This window comes from Desmodus rotundus, chromosome 12, assembly GCF_022682495.2.
Source record: "Desmodus rotundus isolate HL8 chromosome 12, HLdesRot8A.1, whole genome shotgun sequence".
Lineage (NCBI taxonomy): Eukaryota > Metazoa > Chordata > Mammalia > Chiroptera > Phyllostomidae > Desmodus > Desmodus rotundus.
Window position 1 is genome coordinate 19,748,733 of NC_071398.1, and position 22,772 is coordinate 19,771,504.

General features: G+C 41.5%; 1 protein-coding gene across 3 annotated transcripts; it reads right to left on the reverse strand.

Moving 5' to 3' along the window:
* Positions 1-2,090: 2,090 nt before the first annotated feature.
* Positions 2,091-22,639, reverse strand: LOC112300758 (ATP-dependent RNA helicase DDX19B). 3 transcript variants are annotated; one of them, XM_053914577.2, is made up of 13 exons: positions 22,320-22,447; positions 14,845-14,915; positions 13,407-13,455; positions 12,463-12,516; positions 11,096-11,231; positions 10,663-10,755; positions 8,819-8,921; positions 8,139-8,253; positions 5,455-5,632; positions 4,835-5,072; positions 3,506-3,668; positions 2,821-3,012; positions 2,091-2,398 (listed from the first exon to the last, which is right to left on the reverse strand). In XM_053914577.2, the coding sequence occupies exons 6-13, from the start codon at positions 10,722-10,724 to the stop codon at positions 2,337-2,339; spliced, it is 1,113 nt and encodes a 370-aa protein (XP_053770552.1). In that variant the 5' UTR covers positions 10,725-10,755; positions 11,096-11,231; positions 12,463-12,516; positions 13,407-13,455; positions 14,845-14,915; positions 22,320-22,447; the 3' UTR covers positions 2,091-2,336. The 3 variants fall into 3 exon arrangements, with proteins under 3 accessions (XP_053770552.1, XP_024411858.1, XP_053770553.1); XM_024556090.4 differs by lacking the exon at positions 14,845-14,915 and having other exon boundaries at positions 22,320-22,639; XM_053914578.2 differs by lacking the exons at positions 12,463-12,516; positions 13,407-13,455; positions 14,845-14,915 and having other exon boundaries at positions 22,320-22,478.
* Between the last annotated feature and the right edge of the window lie 133 nt (positions 22,640-22,772).

Consider the following 22,772-nt stretch of genomic DNA (forward strand, 5'->3'; position numbering starts at 1 on the left):
ATTATGCATACAGCCAATGAACATTCAAAAAATCCCCAAAAATCCATTGTTTATGGATATGGATAATGAACATATCCAGAGTCTTTCTTTGGACCGAAATCTCCTTTTCCCAAGTGAATTCTGTGTTCTACGGCACAGTGTATCATTGCATATATAGGAATTTACTAAAAACAGTAGAAGAAACTCTGGGGCCTGAAGTTCACCAAGGGTGCAGTACATTTTCCATCACTGGTGTCTCAGAATCGGACATGGTCACAGAGGCAGGTGAGGTCCATTGAGCTCCAGGGGCCAAATACTGGAGGCAAAGAACATGGTCTGCGAAGGAACGTGGACTGCAGTGACACTGGGGACACATTCCAGAGCCATGCATGACAGTGAGCCGTACCTTTTTAAAACACACACAGTCCTTTGGGAGTTTCTCCCTAGGAAGATGCATTTAAACTCGAAGTATTGCATATACTTCAGACTCCACAAAACCCACCCAGTGAATTCTAAGGAGTCCAAGCCCCCAGATTAAGAACCGGTGATCTAGATTTCTACCAGATGTCCGTTTACTCCCACTGTTGAGGAGACTGGGGCACTTCCCTTCCCATTTTCCTGCCCAGATTTAGGGCTATTCAGTAGATGGGTGATACGTGCTGTGAGGTGGGGTTATACTTGGCCTGCAGCCTTGTGAGGAGTTTATAGTCCTTTAATTATTGCCTTTGTTTCTCTTTATTTTAGGTTTGGTCCATAGGACTTTGGGAGTGGGGCAGTTAAATTTCTTCTCTTATAAGACTCCCAAAGTCGGTCAGAGTTGGCCAGAAGCATGGAGAAGACTCTAGTGCCCAGTGGAGGAATGTGGAGGACTGGCAGAGCGTCAGTCTCTCTGCAGTATCTGTAATGGTAGATTGAGTTAACCATCTGGAAGCTGGTAGTGGCCCCTTCCTTTCCCAGGAGACAGATCTAGCCCTAAAACACAGAAACACAAGGAAGGTCTGGGATTGTAGTAGTTCTCATCACAGAAAACCCCTCTTCCAAGCCTGGTCCTAGGTGATGTGGCCATTCTGTATCAAAGTCTAAGAACAGGACTTCCTTTGGCTGGGGTTGCATGTTGTTTTTGCACCTCAGTCTCATCTTTGCACTGTTACCTCGTGAATACCAATATCTTGTCCAGGTTTGAAGGAACGTCCATTACTATTATTTGCTCTAACTACTCTGCACAAAGATGCCGAGTAAGGAAGGACGGAGTAAAGGTCTTGGCAGTTCTTGCCTTGCGCAGATGAATGGCTGTAGTCCACCTAGTCCCTTAGTTGTACTTGTTTGTATTCCAAGCACTAAACACAAATGTTCAGTATCCCTTTACAATCAGGATGCCAAATATTGGAGCTCATTCCCCAGCTCTTACAAAACTTGCCTTCTGGGATCTGAACACAAAGGAAGAATTTGTGACTACTGCGGATTACTTCTGAGGCTGCCTTGAAGCTGGCCATTCGTGACTTGAAACTAGTTTTCACTGAGGATCCAAACCTCAGATCACCTTTTATTTGCTTGGTGCTACTAAGGGGTTAAGGTGATGGTAGGGATGTAAAAAAGATGGGCAAGTGCCTGCAAGACCAGGTTTTGTGGCAAGCTAGAGCCAGCACTAGTTCTCCACAATGACTTCTTCACAGGACTTGGTCACCCACAAGCAAGGGACCCACCAGTAATCAGATGGGCACTGCACACAGGCTGCACGTGCAGGGCGTGGTCCTGTGACACAGACTTGCGTACACTAAAGATCCCGGGTTGGCACTTCGGTCCGTGCTTAGCAAATCCCTTCCTGCTGTGGGCATCAGGACCGAGTGCGCTAACACCACTCAGAACCCAAAGCAGCTGCTCACAGGTCTCTGCCGCCTCACACCTTACTCCAAACATGGTCGGTGGCTTACACACCCGTCCTACTTGGGCCTCTCTCTGTTCCCTCTTCACGTCTGTTCTGTCTGTTCTGTCACTTCCACTGGGGCCCAAGGACAAGCAGGGGCAGCCAGATAGCTCCTGAGCAAGTGATTAGCCACAGCCTCTAGATTAGTGTAACAATGGGGAAAACGCTGGCCAAAAAAAAGACGGAATTTCCAAAAGGTAAATTTCTGTGTATTCACGCCTAATCTTCAAAAGTTGTGTCAACAATTGTTTCTACCTTCCCCCATCATTTGCACAAATTCTGTCGAGTCCAAACGTAATTTAAAATGAGGTAGGTAGTTTCTCTCTACATGTGCCTTCATCTTCGTGGTGACTGTTGAGGCCTCTACGTGAAAGCACTAGTCTCCCATGTAGGGGGAGCGCCAAGGGAGGGCACCAGTGAATGGTGGACCTTCTCAGTTGGCTATTTTCTCAATCTCGTCCAGATCATCCGTGTCCAATCTTTCTATTTTCTTATCTGAGGAGAAAGAAAAAGATTCAAAGACATCAACAAGGGGTTATTGCGGAGACACAGACCCAGGGGAGGCAGCCAGCAGGGACAGACACACACAGGTCTCTCCCTGGCCAGGCGTGAGCCCTGCCTCTGGCCACAGCCATCCTTCCTTTGACCCCAAAGGCTTCTGGTGCCTGAGGAACAGGTACTGACAGCAACAGTCAGAGCCCAAGGCCCCTCAGCCTGGCCAGGGGGGAACTGTCACTCGAGTCCCTGACACAACTCTCCAGGTGAGCTCCCTGAGAACGTCCATATTGTAGGGAAGGAAGGGAATGAGGACGGGGCAAAGCCTCTTTGGGGGTCACAGGAAAGCCTACCCTACCCGCACCCTCACATTTGCCCCTATGAGGAGAGGGCCCTGGCAGAGGACACTCCCAGGGACTCACTAAAATGCTCCTGGATTCTGTTGAGGATGTTCATGCTGTGCTTGCTGTCGACCATGTTCACGGCCAGGCCCCTCTTGCCAAAGCGGCCAGTGCGCCCGATCCGGTGCAGGTAGGTCTCGTTGTCCGGGTTCCCATCCTTGTCCACTGGAAGGTCGAAGTTGATGACAACAGACACCTGCTCAACGTCGATACCTGCACGAAGGAGAGGTGGGAAACGGTACGATGGGAGAGAACAAATCCCTGTTGCTCACCCACAGGCGGGCCCCGTACACCAGCCTCGGGTGCAAGCAGTCTGGGTGGGCCGGCTCTGGGATTCGGGGACAAGGGCACGCAGCAGAACCCAGAGGTAACCCACAGAGCTCTGGCAGGTGCTAAGAAAATTACAGAATCAGTAGGAGAGCCTCTGCTGGACCAAGTGTCTAGAGATGAGCTAAAACCTCAGTGGCTGCCCCGGGAGGAGCAGGCGCTGTTCTCAACCAGTCAGATGCCTGCACTCTTCCTGCCACCAAGTCAGGACTCCGGGCTTCTGTGAAAGTTCTCATCTGCTGAGGGAATCCAGTCTCTCCCAGAAGAAAATGTCACCACCAGCCCCGCCTGATCTCTTCCAAACCATCTGAGATTTTCCCGTAGGAGGATTCCCCTCGCCGCCCTGAGTGTGGCAGACCAGGCCAAGTTCTCTGCTCACCACGGGCGCACACGTTGGTGGTCACCAGCACCTTCTCTTTGCCCTCTCTGAAGCGCTCAATCACTGCAGCCCTCTGCTCCACCATCATTTCGCCACTCAGCAGAGCCACCTGGTGGCCTTCTTTTGAGAGCTCTGCTGCAAGCCAACTGGCTGTTTTCCGGGTCTGAAAGAAGAAAACATTTGAGAAATGAAGTTTCCTGAAGGGAGTATTTTGGATCTAGAACACTCTACCTGAAACTTGGCAGCTATGGGTAAACTTCCTAAAACTGTTAACATGATGGTGTATCAGAAAGTAACAATTTGGGTAGTAATCTTACAAAAATATTTAACCTGACAATAATCAGAAGGGGGAAAAATCACTAATTCTACTTTCTAGCCTACAATCTTTTAAGACATCCGTGTTGGGAAAGGTGGAGAAACTGTCCTAGATTAAGGGACTCTCAAGAGACGGGACAACTAAAGCAACAATCTTGGGATGGCTCGTAGGATTAACAGCAGCAACTAAAAGCAAGAAACCATTTTGGTAACAAGTGGAGAAACGGAATATGGACGACTGTTCAGGGGACAGTATCCCTGCCGCTGCCTCATTGTAAAGGTGTGGCAACGCTATTATGGTCATCAGGAAGTATCTGGTTATGAATTGTCATGATGTCTACAACTATGTTTAAAATAACTCGGCAAAAAAGAAGAGGAATACATGTGTCACCCACATGGAGGTGGGTAAAGCAAAAGTAACTAAATGTTGACAACAGGTGAAGGGCGTAAGTGTTCATTTCTTCTTTTCTGTAGGTCTGAACGTTCCATCTGAAGTTGGGAGAGGGATACCACTCTGGTGTCTTCCAACAACAGAGTAAGATTTGTCTCATTATTACGTCCTTTAAATACTATTCTCAAGTTTTCTTCAGAAATCTTAAATATTGACTTCTGGAAAAAAATTTTTTGCTATTATAAATGGGATCTCTCCTTCCACTTTCTAAGTGTTCTCATTTGCGACGAGAAAACTAGTTATTTTATATTAACTTTGTACCAACTGTTTAGTTTCCTATTCTTCTTACAAATATCAGCTGACCGTTGGGTTTTCTAATAATACATCACATACAAATGATAAACAGTACAAGGGGCTCTGTGCTTAGGCTACGTGTACCTCAGGACATGAAGAAGAAACTGCCTCTTACATCTTCACAAACCGTTCCCTTCCCGGCCACAAAGGGAGCCTGGCCCCCCTCTGCACTAGGTGGAGCTGGCTGAGAGACAGGGGCTGGGCAACACCTTCCCAGGGAGCCCCTCCCCAGGCAGGCCTGCTCCTGTGCTCCTCCGGCTGCTACTCACGTGGCAGAAGATCATGGCTTGAGCAATGGTGATGGCCCCGTAGAGGTTACACAAGGCCTGGAACTTCTCATCTCTGTTGTTGCACAGGACGTAGTACTGCTTGATGGTGTCCAGTGTCTCCTCCTCACGCTTCAGTTTGATAATGTTGGGGTCTGGGACCACTTTCTGGGCAAATTTCCACACAGAGTCTTCAAAGGTGGCAGAGAAAAGCAGCATCTGGCAGTTCCTGGGCAGCATCCTGCAAGACGAGGCTCAGGTATTTGGCATGACCCTGAGTTTATCACTGCAGCCAACACACGGGAAGCACGGCCTCCCCAGGCCTGGGTGGTCTGCACCCCCAGGAAGATGGCAGAGGTGGGGAGGCACTGCGGGGAAGAGGCAGGAGCAGATGTGGGGCAGGGACGAAGCGGTGGTAGATTCCCTAAGCCCCTTCCCTCAGCCCAGGCTGGGAGAATGGTCAGTGTTGACATGGCCCCTCAAGCACGTGCTTCTGAAGGTTCTGAAGCAAAGAACCCAGCAGGAGACAGAAGAGGGGCTGGTATCACAGGAGGAGACAAAGAGGAAGATTTGTACTTGTGGGTCAGGAGGCTGAGAAGTTCCTCCCGGATCCAGAATCCTACCTTTGGATGCGGATGCTCTGATCTTGATGGCCCTGAGTAGCTATCATCACGTCAGCCTCATCCAGAACAAACACCTTGATCTTCTTGGGGTCAATGAACTTGAGCTTGGCACACCAGTCCAGAACAGTTCCAGGGGTGCCAATGACAATCTGCTCACTGATCTTCTGACCTCTTTCCACTGTAGAGACAAGGTGTTTTTCATGGATATGTCCATGGCAAACCTAGCTCTCCTCTCTGAGAAATTCTAAAGCTATCATGTAATTTTAAAAATATTTTATTTATTTATTTTTAGAGAGAGGGGAAGGGAGGGAGAAAGAAAGGGAGAGAACAATGATGTGAGAGAGAAACATGGATGAGTTGCCTCTTGCATGTCCCCAGCCAGGGACCTGGCCCACAACCCAAGCATGGTCCCTGACCATGAATTGAACCAGCCACCTTTCAGTTTGCGGGACGATTCCAAACCCACTGAGCCGCACAAAACAGGATATGACGTACATATTTTAATGTAACTGTTTTGACATTTGCATGAGTATTTTAAGGAAAGGTTAAGATATCAGTAGAGTATTTTTACTGGACACACACTAAAAAAATACAATAATGCTTGAAAGATATAGTAAGAATATAAACAATGAGAAGATAAACTTCAGTGGTATTTTTTTTCATTCTGTCTTTCAAAAGTCTGTTATCTTTACTTTTTCTCTGTGAAGATTGTTCTTCCTATACCATGATTGCACTTCCTCACAAACAGACTTTTTCAAAATTCTTCTCACTCTAGTGCACTCTGCCCCCTCAGTTCTCCCAGTATCTATATCAAATAAGTCAGGTGCCTTTACATGCCCCATGCCAGGGTCAGTAAATAGGGTTCTTTATGAAAAGTTTTGTTTTTTCAACCACAATCTACCTCTCTTAAAGTGCTTCACAGACTAGGCCTAGCAGACCGTGACAGATCTGGGCCCTACAGAGTCTGAAATTGAGAATTTGGTTCTTCATTTTCAGTCAGATTGTACTTACTGATTAAAATTTTAGTACTTCAGTTGTGCTCTTGACCAGACATACACAAGCTCCCTCTAGTCACAGCCAAAATTTTGCACAAATGTGAATGTTGAGTCAATTCAAAGTTAACCAATGCTTGCTTCTTATTTCAATTAACAAACAGCCCTAGCTGGTGTGGCTCAGTGGATTGAGCACTGGCCTGTAAACCAAAGGGTCCCTGCTTTGATTCCTATTCAGGGCACATGCCTGGGTTGCAGGCCAGGTCCCCCATACAGGTCTGCGAGAGGCAACCACACATTAATGTTTCTCTCCCTCTCTTCCTCCCTCCCTTTCCCTCTCTAAAAATAATAAGTAAATAAAATTGAAAAAAAATTGCTGCCCCCATAAAAAGTTATTCAGAATCCTCTGCCATTTGAACTCAAATCCAAACTGCAATATTGCAAAAGTCTTATGATGATTTTTCTCTAAGTTTTATCTTTTCTCCTCAGAACTGACTTCATGGTAGGACATTGTATGCAGAGTAGATTTCTGCAAGTCATAAAGTCACAGGTTTGTGTGAAAAATCCTTGGGACTCAACCAAACCCTAAAGAAAATTTTGTTTTAAAGATTTTATTTATTTTTATACAGAGGGAAGGGAGGGAGAAAGAAAGGCAGAGAAACATCAATGTGTGGTTGCCTCTCATAAACCCCGTACTGGGGACCTGGTCTGCAACCCAAGCAAGTGTCCTGACTGGGAATCGAACCGGCGACCCACTGGTTCACAGTTGGTGCTCAATTCACTAAGCCACACCAGCCTGGACATAAAATTTTAATTACTTAAATATTATCAGTTGTAAAACGAAAGTAGAAAATATGGATAAAGAAAAAAGAATAAGATATGTCAAGGTTGCAAGTTTGATCCCTGGTCAAGGTACATACAAGAAGCAACCAATGAATGCATAAATAAGTGGAACATCAAATCAGTATTTCTCTCTTTCTCTCATCCCCTTCCCCCATCTCTCTCTGTCTCTCTCTCTGAATTCAATACATAAAAAATCAAAAAACAAAAAAGAATAAAAATAAGCTCCCAGAGTTAATTGCCATGAACATTCTAGAACATTTTTTTTCTTCTAATGAAATAAATCCAGAATTTGGAACATTTTATGAGCAAAGAGTTGTATTCAAAAAGTCAAATGTAATGGTGTGGGGAATGTGAGAGGACTGTCCTAGACTGAAAGAAATTTAAGGAGATAGAATAACCAAGTGCAGTGGTGCATTGACTCAATCGTGGTTCAAAAAAAAAAGAGAGAGAGAGCTATAAAGAAACACTTTGTGGATAATTGGGAACAATGAAAATGACTAGTGTTAGTTATCAGAGAATCCGTGAATTCCCTTGGCTGTGGTAAGGGTATTGTGGGTATGCTGCAGAGTGCCCTCATCATGAAATGCACACTGAAGTATCAGGAAGAGAAAGTCATAATGTCTGCGACTTACTTTCCAATGGTTCACCAGAAACGTACATATGTATATAATATACATGCATATATATATACACACACATATGTATGTAAAGGAGTATGGCAAAATGTTAAGTTTTCAAATCCAGGTGGAGAGCACATGTGTTCATTGTATTATTTCAACTACTGCATAAAATTTTTCAAAATAAACAAGTTATTAGCTTAACGAATTAGGATCACATATTCATACTCACATTTATTGCCTCGGACAGCATAAGCTAGCTTCAGTTCAGGGTAAAATTTGCCCATCTGCTCAATTACTTTTCCCGTTTGGAGGGCAAGCTCATAGGTTGGGGAGAGGCACAGACACTGGTAGGAAGAGTGCAGAGTGAGAATTCAAGGCAATAGTTCTTTTGCAATGGGGAATTACCATCAGGACTTAGTTAGTCTTCCAGCTAAGGCTAAAGGAAAGAATATATAAAGTGTACACTATTCGATTCTTTAAACTGCAAAGTCATACGCTAGAATTTTCAGGGGTCAGAACTCTGGCTGGGTGAAAACACCTGAAAACAGTTTTTGGCCAGTGGAGTACCAAAACCTACAAGTGAGTAAGGATCTGAAATTCAAACTGGAGACTAGCCTCCTTTTCACTTTCTTACAAAGTTCTCAACTTTCTAATGAATGAATAGTTGTAGTTGAAAGAGGTTTTTCCTGTAAGTAAAGGAGCCAAGCACACCAGCAGTATCCCAGAACTGGCAAACCACAGAAAGGAATAGGGTTTTTGTTGTTAGTAGATCAACTGTGTTGTTTGTGCCCAACTTAAGGGGCTCTAGTTTATGTAAAAAGTAATACAAGACATGGCTTTTAATCCATCGCATGGCCTTTTTCTTCTCACTGGGTGTTAGCAGAAAACCCAAACTCCCCAGGCCCTTACCTGTGGGTATCTGTTTGCAGCTTCTACATGGCTGAGCATGGCCAACACGAAGGCAGCAGTTTTACCAGTACCAGATTGAGACTGGGCAATTAAGTTCTGTGGGCTGCATAAGAAAACAAACTGTTTAGGAGCTTAAATCTCAACTATCCTTTCAGTTAATAAAAATGAAGAATACTGAGCCCTGGCTGGTGTAGCTCAGTGGATTGAGTGTTGACCTGCATACCAAAGGGTCACTGGTTCAATTCCCAGTCAAGGCACATGCCTGGGTTGTAGGCCAGGTCCCTAGTTGGGAACATGCAAGAGGCAACCACACATTGATGTTTCTCTTCCTCTCTTTCTCCTTCCCTTCCCCTCGCTCTAAAAATAAATAAATCTAAAAAAACCCACACAGAATATTTTTTTTAAAATGAAGAATATGGGGGGAGGGAGGTATAAGGGGACTAAATGGTAATGGAAAAATATAATAAAGATTTTTTTAAAAGAATAAAGCTTTAATAAAGAATGAATAATCAATCCTGGCTGGTGTGGTTCAGTGTATTGAGTGCCAGACTGCAAACCAAAAGGCCCCCATACGGGAAGCAACTGATCTCACACATCGATGTTTTTGTCCCTCTCTTTCTTCCTCCCTTCCCCTCTCTCTAAAATTAAGTACTAAAACATTTAAACAAAGAGAAAAAAAGTGAGTAATCAAAATTAATTGGATTCTGTAGCAGAGTTATGTATGCTAGCTTCAAAAATACAGAGCACTATAGAGGGAAGATTTTATGGTGGAATTTGAAGTATTACCTTTTATCTAGCCTTGAGACAGCAGCCAGTGATTCTTTTAAAATGTGAGTCAGCACATATCAGTTCGCTGCTCATAAACCTTCTAATCAGTCCCGACTTCATTCAGTAAAGTTAAAATCCTTATAATACCCTTGTGGGGGCAAAGAAAATAATTTTCTTTCCACCTTCTAAACTCTTCTAGCTGGGCTGATAATCAAGTTAATATGAGGCAGATTACAGTTAACAGGAGAAAATGTCCAAAATGGATGTATGGATTTATATTTGGGGGTGTCATAAGAATATGGGACCTGAAGATGCATTGGGCAGTTGAGGTTTACGTGCCATTTTGAACAAAGGAAGTGGGGAAAGGCTCTGGGATTTCAAAGGAAAAGTAGGCAATTTGTAGGAAGATGAGAAACAGCAACCATGGTGAACAAATTCTGGCTGCCCTACCCAGAAACTATGGGACACAGAAGGAAGTTCAACATACAGGCTTTGCTGAAGTTTCTCCCTGTCTGCCACACCTAGTTTATGTTCTGAAGCCGTAGCGTATCCTTTCTTTAAGCAGGTCTTTCTATGACAAGTCCTTCAGGCAAGTAAGGGGGGGAGAGTCAAAGGTTCTTTCTGAGTCTTTGTTTCTTTTATCTTTTTAAAAAGACTTTATTTATTTATTTATTTATTTTCTAAAGATTTTATTTATTTTATTTTTAGAGATAGGGTAAGGGAAGGAGAAAGAGAAGGAGAGAAACATCAATGTGTGGTTGCCTTTCACGTGCCCCATACTGGGGACCTTCCCCTCTCTCTAAAAATAAATTAAAAAATAATTTTTTTAAAAAAGGATAAAAAATATTTTTTTATATAGACACACATATAAGTCTATACAGAAATGAGTCTAGAAGGCTCTATTCCAAGTATTAATAGTATGTGGTGGAGGGAAATTACAAATGACTTTTTTTATTTTTCATTTTTTTAACATGTTTTTCTAAAATGAGCATATATTACTAGTATAGTTTTTTAAAATAATAAGTTTTCAAAAGTAGAAAATTATAAGTGAGATAGGGTTATGTCAGGGTACGTACGGCTCAGCAAGCATCAAAGGCAGTGCGTTCTCCTGTATCTTGGAGGGTCGGTTGAAGCCCATGGCATAGACTCCCTGAAGAAGCTGTGGTTTCCTAGGAAAACAGTTAATGACGCAAGTCAGTCTCTTTGGTTGAGGAAAGAAACCAAATGTGGGGGGGGTGGTTTTCTCTTTTTAACTGCTATTAGCCACAGCTTATAACTAACAATACTCCAACTGTGCTGAACTGAACCCAGTGGTTAAGTGCAGATAAAATCTATTTTTATAGATTACCTGGAAATTGTACTTAATTGCTCAAAGCAGCTAAATTTTTTTTAAAAGATAGAACTTGTGTTAGCTAAAAATATTCTATTGTGATGAAAAAATATATATAACAGGCCTAGGATTTCTATCTGAACACAAAGGGGAGAGTAAGAAAGCAAACAAACACTCACAGCCGAAGCTCCTCGAAGGACTTCACTGAGTAGAGGGGGGAGTTGGGATCCCGCTGCAGGACTTCCACCTGGTTTCTGTTATCGACCAGGTTGTTTCTGATGAGCTTGTTGAGTAAGGACTGGGCAGCTCTGTCCTCTGTCAGGAGAAAGAGAGCAAAGAATTTTAAAAATCTATGAAATCCACCGTGAGCTCATCTAAATTTAATTGCCATTGGTATTTTAAGCAGTAATATTTGTACTAGGACTTCGAACTCAAGGTATATCATAGTTTTGACTTATAAATATAATTAATTTCTTTATTAAAGAGAAAGGCTATGGCCCTGGCTGGTGTGGCTCAGTGGATTGAGCGCCAGCCTGTGAAGGACCAAAAGGTTGTTGGTTTGATTCCCAGTCAGGACACAGGCCTGGGTTGCGGGCCACGTCCCCAGTTGGGGGCGTGTGAGAGGCAACGGACAGAGGTCTCTCTCACACACATTGATGTTTCTTTCCCCCTCCCTTTCTCTCTCTCCTCCCTGCTCTATAAAAATAATTAAATAAAATCTTTAAAAAGAGAGAAAGGTTATAGTACTCATATCATCCATTTGAGTCTCATATTCTTCTTCAGAACTCTATCCCCAATAATTGTCCTTTCCTGAGATTATCTATTCCTCTAGACCCAAATATTTACTCACCAATGTGGACTTAATATAAACTTAAAATGATTAACCTAGCAAAACTATCACAACAATGAAAAAAAACACACAGAAATTAAAGTCTGTCTTGCATCATATAAGCTGTTTGCATCTTTTTACCTATGTTAAATGTGACGAAATATCATTGTTTACTTTTATTAGACAATGGGGATGCAACTTACAATTTCTTTCATAATGCTCTGTAAAAAATAATCATTCAGGGAATATTTCCTGCTGCTGCTGAAGTTCATCAGTTGTTCAAAGTAAAATTTCTTTAAAATGTAAACAATTAGAATTCCTTCACCAATGACTATGTTGAACTTTTATTAGCACTGTGATTCCCACTAAAGTCAAGCCAAGTTAGGTGTAAAAATGAAGCCTCCTAAAAATCCATTCTCCGCCCTGGCTGGTGTGGCTCAGTGGATTGAGTGCCAGGTTGTACACTGAAGGGTCGCCGGTTCAATCCCCAGTTGGGGTACACACCTGGGTTGTAGGCCAGGTCCCTGGTTGGGGGCATGTGAGAGGCAACCAACTGATTTTTCTCTCGTGCGTTGATGTTTCTCTCCCACATTCTTGTTTCTCTCCCTTTTTCCCTTTCCCTCCCCCATCTCTGAAAATAAATAAATAAAATCATTTTTAAAAATCCAGTCTCTTAGACTGTAGAACCTTAGTACTATAGCTCTCAGGCTGTGTTACCTTTCTCTTCTTCATCTGTCTTCTCTGCATTAGCATTGGTCTTGACAACAGCACCTTTATCAGACACAAAGTGGCTGTCATTCAAAATCAAATCCCATACCCAACAGCTGAGACAATTCAAATGCTACAACACTAGAAATGTAAAAGCCTGAGAAACCAAAAAAAAAAAAAAAGAGGAAGCCAAGCCACAGATAAAAACATATTATTGTCCCTAAATAAATAAAGGTGTGAGACAATGTAGCTTATATTTTAATACTTTCCTATTCTGAGTCCTCTTACCATACTTCAAAATGTTAATTTCCCTCATAGCGTTAGTATTTATGGAATGTTACAGAAAGATGATTACAGAAGTCGGTGATCAGAAATCACCTTAACCCTCAACAGAGGAAACCTGTGCAAATCGAATTTCATCAATATATGAATACAATGCTGTCATTAAGTGTCTATGTATGTAATTAATAGAAATGTATTTTCAAACAATGTTGTAGTAATGTAAAAATACACAAAACACAAATTGTAAGTGAATTCAGTGAGGTAAATGTTACAATTTTCCCCCTGTATTAAGTACATTGACAAAAATTCAAGGGACGTCTTAGATTTTTGGTACATGATTTCAGAATAATTACAATAGGTTAACTCTCAGGTTACTCATACTTTGTCTAGTTCATCTCAAATTCAGGAATATTTGTAAAAACAAGAAATAATCTTTGGCACTATAGTCTCATGGTTAGCGATACATTTAATAATATACAAGTCAGCTAGCCATCCTCATGCTTATATCACTCACAATTAAAACAGTCCAGTTTGGTGATTTCCAAGTCAAATAACTGCTAACATCTGCCAGCCCCTGGCTGGTTCCATATATAATATTTTTCCAGACAGTTAGGTCAAAAGAAATACTGAAGTAAATCACACTTGTTTTCAAACTAGTTTTTAGTACTCACCATTGGCATCTGGTTTGATTTTCTCTTCCTTAAGATGCAAGTTGCTCAACTAAATGGAGAATATGGGGGGAGGGAAAGTGTCAGAAAAATAACTTAAAAAGATTTTGAATCAACAGAGCTTCCCCAGGGATGCTGGGGAGACAGGAGCCACTCTCCAGACCTGTGCATTGGATTGTTCTGTTGGGCTCTTTTTGTAATCCCTAATTGTAACCCCTGAATTCCTAAGTACAGTCCCCAGAGAGAATTATAATTTATGAGTTTGTTTAATTCTCTGATACAAAGACCTCCCAACAGAATGCCATTTGAGTTGCCATGCTCTCATATTCCAAACAAGAGGACGTTTAAAGAGATCATGGAAAATGTGTCCGTGGGTGGGATGTTGCAGGATATGTGTGAGCCACAGGTCCACAGCACACAGACGTGCAGCCTCGCCCACACCGAGGCCGCCTTGTGCTGGAGATCTGGTATTTCAAACGAGGAGCGGCTTGGAGGATCATGGCACACTGTGCAACCAAAATACCCAGCAGGCTGAAGTGGGGATAGGTTGGAAGGGACAGAGCGAAGAGACATTTCAAAGAAAGAATTATCAAGATTTGGGTCAAACACTGTAAATTAAAGATATCCTCCCAGGACTTATCTCCCCTAGTAGAATGAAAATACTCTTTTAGTTCGCATTCATATCTCAATAAAGCTGACACAAAAAAGAAAATACCTTAAAGACAGGAGATATTTTTATTTTTAATTGATCTTTGGATGTAGCATAAGGCAGGTGCTATAATCTTTAACATAATAAGTGGTGCCAATGACAATTCAGTGCAGGGTAAAAATTACAAAAATGGGTATTTCTTTTTTAAAAAAAAAGATTTTATTTATTTTTAGACAGTGGAAGGAAGGGCGAAAGAGAGGGAGAGAAACATTAATGTGTGGTTGCCTCTAGTGCACCCCCTACTGGGTGTGGGGGGACCTGGCCCACAACTCAGGCATGTGCCCTGACTGGGAATCGAACTGGAGACCCTTTGGTTCACAGGCCTGCACTCAATCCACTGAGTCACACTAACCAGGGCAAAAAAAAAGGTATTTCTTAAAACACCACCCACAACACAGGTTCTTTACACCTTGAGGTTCATTTCTGTCTTTTCTCTAAGTTCAAGAAGGGGGAAAGACGAGGGAGGAATTAAAAAGTTTTTTTTAAATTTTATTTATTTATTCTTAGAGGGGAAGGGTGGGAGAAAGAGTAGGAGAGAAATATCAATTGGTTGCCTTTCATATATGCCCCAACCAGGGACTGAACCTGCAACCCAGGCATATGCCCTGACCAGGAATCAAACCCGTGACCTTCCACTCTGCAGGATGACGCCCAACAAATTGAGCTACACTAGTCAGGGCAAACATTTGTTTTAATGGTTGGTTAATTAGGAATGGAGGAACTTCTACTTACAGAAACTGAAAAGGGTGTTTCTGGTGTCTCTGCTTTGGTGTTTGGGGGAAGGGGAGGACACACTGGAAAGACTGGCAAAAAAGGAAAATGGCAAAAAAACCCCATCAGAAAGCAGTAAAAATCTTCTTTAATTCTGAAGAATAGATAGCACCTAACAGATAATGAATATGAAGCAACCAGCACAGTGCATGGTATGTAAGTAGCTTAGGTGTTCAGTATCGTTTAGTCTTCACCAAAGCATTCCTCCTCCACATCCAGCCAACAAACCTAGTTTAAGTCCAGCGTAGTCAGGGCTGTTATAAAAGAGACAGACTGACTGACTTATTGGCAATATTTACAAGAGTAAGGTTAATAGTACTCACTCCTAGGGTGCTAAATGCTACTTAAAATAAGTTATTAGGGCTAAGGTCTAAATAAGTTAATGATGTATAAAACAGAAATATCCATTACTGTAAAGCATTTTAATATTCAATGGCTAGAAGACAAACCATTGTTTTGCTGATATTGTTCAAATTGAAGTTAAGAGTAAATAAATAGTTACATCACTAAAATACAATGTATAGGAAAAGTTGGTAGCAACAATGTAAATGAAACAAATAGATGTTGTTTTAATACAGTGTATCGAAATTCTGAGAGGTTCTAGCAGAATCTATAAAACAAACTGAGCCTTCATTTGGCTATAAGATCGCAAAACCTGTAAGGCAAAAGCAACAGGAAAGTAAAGTTTGTATTATCCACTGCAGTGTGAGTGGACTGAACACTGAAACTTATGCTGAAAGCAGTTAGTTCAGATACCTTGCTCTGCTTTATTTATTTGGACCAAAAATGAAAAACCAGCTTCACTTGTGTCTTCATTGGAAACTATTATAAAATGCAGAAAATTAACCAAAAGGAAAAAAGGCAAAACACCCACCCTTTAATATCCACATTTTTCAATGCCTTTAATATTTTAGTTTTTAAGATACATTAAGATAATTGAAAACTATAGTTACACATTGTATTTTATTCAAAAGCTGCCTGAGATTCTTGAGAATAAAAAGGAAGATTTCATGGTAAGTGAACTACAGTGATTAGGGCCATAGGCAAAATGGTGAAGTGGGAGTCTTACTCATCAAAGAAATGAAGCTTAAGAATATTTAAGATACAGTAACCCAGCACTGTGGATGTTCTAGTCCCCTATGTCATGCAATGCCCGTGGGGGTCCTCACTGAGAGGTCCATAAAGGCAGAGGGTAGCAGGTGTGTTTTTACTCATTTGTTCAGTTTTAGAATATTGTGATCTATTATAATTTACCTGTGAATGGTTAGCAGATTCACAAATCTTATTGTCAACTAACTAATCCGTAAGTACAGACAAGTAATTTAGGACTCCTGCAACGAAACTGAATCACAGTTACTAACAATAATAATAGCTACCACTTACATAGCCCTTATATCAGGGGTGTCTGTAACTGAATGACGCAGGTACTATGATTATCCCCATTTTACAGGTGTGGACAGTGAGGCACAGAAAAGTTAAGCGGTTTGCTAAAGGACATATAACTAGTAAGTGAGGGACCCAGGATACCAATCCAAGTCTGTTTAGATACAAAGTCTGAGGTCTTAATCTCTGCACAAAAGTGCATCTCATAGGTAATAGTAACCTCAAAGAAAATAATAGTCTAACAATGATACAATGGTGTAGCTGATTTGGAAAACAGTCTGGCAGTTCCATAAAAGTTAAACACGCAGTTACCATATAACCCAGCAATGCCACCTCTAGATATATATACCCAAGAGAATTGAAAATACTATTTGGTCACACAAAAACTCATGCATGAAATGATCATAGCAACATTATTCATAAAAGCCAAAAGGTAGAAAGAGTCCAAATGATCATCAGTGGATATGAGGAGTGGAAAAATAAATACAGTGTATCTATATACTGGAATATTATTTGACAATAAAAAGGAGTGAATACTGATACCCACTGCAACATGGATGAACCTTGACAACATTATGCTAAGTGAAAGAAGCTAGATACAAAAGACCACAAACGTATTGAATGACTCCATTTACATGACATGTCCAGAATAGGCAAGCCTAAACAGAGAGAAAGTAGATTACTGGTTGTGTAGGGCTGAGAGGTTGCAGGGAGAGGGGAGTGACAGCTAAGGCATATAGAGTCCCTTTCTGGGGTGATGAAAAGGTCTACAATTGTGGTAATGGCTGCACAAGTCTGTGGATATAATAAAAACCAGAGAACTGTGTGTTTTAAATGGATAAAATATATGATATGTAAATACTCAATAAAGCTTTTATTTAAAAAAAGATAACAGGGTAAAATCCCACCATAATACTCTAAAAATAGGCTACTGAAATTCAGTTTTGTAAAGTTCAGGGTTTTGTTGCTGTAAAGTAGATAAAATGGCTAGTGTAGATCTGCTGAAAATGACAGGAGCTAATCATATTACGTCTGAATGTCCATTGTCACAGGGTGAATTATGAGTTTCTGTTCTATCTTAAAAATAATTCTAAAAATGCAAACTCAAGCAAATAAGAAAATGACAAAGCTACCAACTCCTAACAAACTCTTTTAGGCATATTAATGCATTAAGAGAATGACAATCTAATCTGACCCAACACAAAGTTAGTGAAAAAAAATTCAAAACTATCAAAACTATTTGAAATATATATTCATATTTACAGTGGCTATTATGTTTTTTTCTAAGTGTATATTGTACCTTGAGAGATTAAAGTATAAAGCCAGCAAAAGGAAGCACAGTAAAACATTTTAAAACATTGTTTATTTTATCTTTATCTCAGCTTTTATTACTTTTGTGTGTTTTATAATGTACATAATATATTTAGCAAAATAGTATACTACGCAATTTCTAAATAGAGATGTATATATTCAGAACACGTGTCCAGAAGTTTCTGATGGAGCCAGGCTATGGGAAAATAGACTATACAGCTCAGTTTGGTCTGCCAGGCTAGGCATGAGAAGCGCTGTGAGGAATAAGCTAAGGGCCGCAGTAGAGGAGGTGGAGGCCGTGATGAAAATGGGAGCCTTGAGTGAAACCAGGCACATGGAGTCCTGAGACCTCCTGCCCCTCCCACTCCTGTCCCCGAACACTGACACTGACTCAGACCCCTGCCCCCTGGCGGGGAATCTGAGGATCCCTCTCTGCCAGCCAGGAAGAATGTTCTGAAGACACCAAGGAGATAAGAGGTCAGAGTTGGTAAGCCCCACTCATGTATTTAGAGCTTTCACTTCTTTTTTTAGACACCCACTCTTAAATACGAGTAGATAAGAATTACATCTGAGAAGTCCCCATCATGAAAAAAACAATGAAACCAATAGATAAATCTCCTAGGGAAAATTAATATTAATATCCTCAAAAACATGAGAGGGTATTGTAGCCATGAAAGCAGCACAAGCCACTGTTTATAAAAAGGAAACTGCCCCAACTGCTGAGGCTCAGTTGGTGGGAGCATCATCCCATAACCCAAAAGGTCCCGGGTTCAGTTCTGGTCAGGACATGTGCCTAGGTTGCAGGTTCGGTCCCATCTGGGGCACGCACAAGAGGCAGCCAATTGGTGTTCCTCACACTGATGTTTCTCCATCTTTCTCTCTCCCTCCCTTCCCCTTTCTCTAAAATCAGTAAGCATGTCCTTGGGTAGGGATTTTTAAAAAAAGGAACAGTAATGGGGAAAAAGTTAGCTCTTGTAATTAAAAATGTGATAGTAGAAATGAACCACAAAATAGGTCAGAAAGCAGTTGAGAAAAATCTCCCAGGAAATATGGCAAAAAAGACAAAGATGGAAAATAGAAGGAAAAAGATAAAGAACTCTTCAACAAATGACACTGGAACAATTAGGCATACGTGAAAAAAATGAACCTTGATCCATACTTCCTACTACATAAAAAAAAAAATTAATTCAAATGGATCTTAGGCATGAATGTAAAATTTAAATCTCTAAATCTTTAGTAAGAAAAAAAAACAGGTCAAAAGCTTTGTGGCCTTGGGCAAGGTATTTTTCTTAGAACACAAAAGGGACTAATCATTAAAAAATTGGCAAGTGAGAATGAATCAAAACTGAAAATGTCTGCTCTCTGAAAAGCACTGTTAGGAAATGAAAGGGCAAGCTGCAGTCTGGAAGAACGCACGGCAGCCCTGCTCATGCACAGTTCTGCGTCCCATGGACTCCGGTACCCACAGTCAACTGGGGTCTGACATGTTAAATGGAAAGTTACAGAAATAAACAAAGTTTAAGTTTTAAACTGTACTGTTCTGAGTAGCATGATGAAATCGTGAGACATCCTGCTCTGTCCCCTGAAACATCCCTTTGTCCAGAGTGTCTACACAGTACAGTAAGATATTTTGAGAGAAAGATATTCACATAACTTTTCTTATAATTAGTGTTACAATTACTGTTTTCTTAGTGTTATAATTGTTCTACTTTATTAGTTATTGTTGCTAATCTCTTACTGTGCCTAACTTATAAATTAAACTTTATCACAGGTATGTTATGTGTCGGAAAAAACAGTATATGTAGGTTTGGTGCCATCGGTGGTTTCAGGCATACACTGGGGGACTTAGTAAGTAGTCCCCTCGGATAGGGGGAACTACTGTATATGCAAAATACAAATCTATTAAAGGACTTATATCCAGAATATATAAAGAATTCTCCCAACTCAATAATAAGAGAACAATCTGATTTTTAAATGGACACAGAGACACTTCAAAGTCACTTCAAAGAAGTAAATATGGATGGCAAATAAGCACATGAAAATATTCTAAACATCATTAGTCACTAGGAAAAATTTAAATTAAAATCTCAGTGAGATATCACAATATACCTATTAGAATGGAGAAAAAACTGGTTATGTTGTGCTGGTGAGGGTGTGGAGCAATTACAGTTTTAATTCATCAGTGATGAGAATACAAAATGGCACAGCCACTTTGGAAAACAGTGTGGCATGTACTAATTTACAAAGTTAATAATACTTTTAACATATAACCCAACAAATCCCATTATTAGGTATTTATCCATGAGACATGTAAGCATAAGTCCATAAAAATATCTGTATCCTAATGTAGACAGTAGCTTTATTCATAATCATCAAAACCTGGAAAATACCCAAATGTCCATCAATAGAAGAATAAGTAAACTGTGGTACATTCATACAATGGAATATTACTCAGCAATAAAAAGGAACAAAATACTGAGACATATGACAACATGGTTGAGTCCCAAATGCGTTGTGCTAAGTGAAAGAGGCCAGATTTTTCAAAAGGACACACATATTGTGTGATCCATGTATGTAATGTTTGGAGAAGGCAAAGCTATAGTGACAGAAAACAAATGAGTAGCTACCCGAGAAGGATAGGGAGAAGGGACTAAATGTAAAAAGTTTGAGGGAACTTTTGGCGCGTGATGGAAATGTTACATATTTTGACTCTGGTGGTGATTATACAACTGGATGCCTTTGTCAAAATTCACAGAATAAGGGTAAGTTTTATCATATGTAAATTATATCTCAATAAACTTGACTTAAAAAAAATCAGAGGGCCAGTCCAAGAGATCCACTATTCAACTAAAAAGAATTTTTAAAAAAGGGAATAAAGAAAAAACAAAGGGGAGAAATCAACAATGAAAAATTTCAAGAATATTTCCCATAACCGAAGGACAAGAATTTGCCAAATTGAAAGGGACCCACCCAGTGCCCAGCAAAATGGATGAAAATAGACCCATCCCAAGACATATCAGAGTGAATTTTCTCATACGGGAGACAAACAAGCCTCTCCGAGCTCAGGAAGGGAAAAGCAGGCCACATCAGGAATCAGAGTCAGATGTGTGCCACGTCTCAACAACAGATACAGAAAGCTAAAAGGCAAGAGGAAAAAATGCCTTTAAAAATGGGCAGGAAAATAATTTCCAACCCCAATTCTACATCCAGCCATAGTGTCAATCAAATGATAGGGCAAAATAATATATTTTTGGAAATGCAGTTTTAAAACTTTACTTCCATATACTTCCAGAAAGCTGATGGATGGCTTCACTAAATCGAGAAAGATGAAGAGTGGAGATACAGGAAGGACAGGATCTAATACAAGAGGAGAGGACGGAATCCCCAGCTGTTCTCTAAACGCAGGGAAGCTAGTCTAGCACGGAGCAGGCTCAAGACCTGGGAAGAATGGAACTGACAGAGTTCTGATGTGTCTGCACACCCTGAGATGAACTTAGACAGCTAGCAAAGAACTTAGGGCTGGACTGAAATACAAACAGTACAAAGCAAAAACAAGGCAATTATAAACTCCAAGGAAAAATAAAAAGTTTTACAGGAAAGTAAAACTATTCATGTTACTAATAATATAAACTTGAAATACTGATGAACTGACTAAAAATTACAAGGTAATAATGAAAAGGTAGAAAATGACAAGGTGTACATGTGTGTTAAGGAAAGGAGGATGGAGGAAAGAGTCAAAATCAATAAATACTTAAAACTGCAAATTCAAGAAGTAGCAAAACAAGCATGTTATTTAGGGAATAAGGAGGTCAGTATGGTAACTCAGGGTTTTTTTTAAAAAAAAGATTTTATTTGTTTTTAGAGAGAGGGGAAGGGAAGGAGAGAGGGAGAGAAACATCAATGTGTGGTCTTGCGCGCCCCCTACTGGGGGCCTGGTCTGTAGCCCAAGGAATATGCCCTGACTGGGAAACCAACCAGGGACCCTTTGGTTAGCAGGCCAGCACTCAATCCCCCAAGCCACACCAGCCAGGGCTAAATCAGTTTCAAGAGAAAGAGTCTCTGGGGAGGAAAAAATTGGTCATGGTGGGAACCAGTGTTAAAAATGGACTCTTTGAACTATTTGTGCCATTACTTATCAGTTGTAACAAATAAGACAAAGCCCCTGTTCTCAAACTCACAGAAATAACTACTAGCAGAAGTAGGTTCAAAGCAGTATCAGAACTTAAGAGTGTTTAGGTGAGAGAAATTAATTCTATACATAGTAACGTTTAACACATATCTTGTTACTGGGTGTCAAGTCCAGAGCAAAGTTAAAGCAGGTCAGGAGAGGATTTACTGACTGCCAGGCCTATTGAGTGGCTCATTCATCATCACTTAAGGAAGCGGAGGAAGCACACAGATATGAGTAACCCATGGTCCTTAAGCCCAAGAAGCTGAAAATCGGAGAGTGGAAAAATGACATCTACGAAAGTGATACAATCCAGGGTAAATGAGTGCAATCTACAATCAAACCGGATTCCAGGAAGACTGGCAGGTGGCTGGGCTCTTCCTAGATGGGAACCCTCACCTGCGCTTACATAACACGGGAGGTGGGTGAGTAAACAAAGCCAGCTCAGGGTCCAGGCTCCATCCTCGCCCGCATCCCCACCGGTCCAGGCCAACGCAGGGAGTGTTCATTCCCAGGGATCTGATTCAAGGCCAGAACTGACCCTCTGAGCCTTTTACAGCTGAAACCAACTCACCGACTCGGCCGCCGCTTCCTGCTCATCCACCGCCAGGGCCCACGAGTCAGTGGCCATGGTCCCGGGGGCGGGTGGGATGCGGGTGCTGGTGTACTCGCCGGCTGGCGCCGCGCGATCGTGGGCTCCCGGGGGTCGCGGTGAGCCCGGGTCTGGCCCCACGGAGGGGTAAGTCATTCGCCCCGGCGCTGGGGACCGGAAACGGCGCGCAGCAGTGACGTCGGAGTCCGCGTCGGCCCCGGACCCCTCGGGGCTGTGCTCCTGTCGCCTTCCGATCCCCTCACCCCTGCCTAGTTCACGCTTTCTTAGGTAACTTCCAGAACTGCAGACGGGGCTAGTTCTCTTAAAGTGCCTACGCTCCTCGTGTCGTCTGGCTCTCCAACCGCAGAGCAAAACCATAATCCCGCCCCAGACAGTGGAATAGAAGCAGTTCGTACAGATTGAAGATAACGAAAC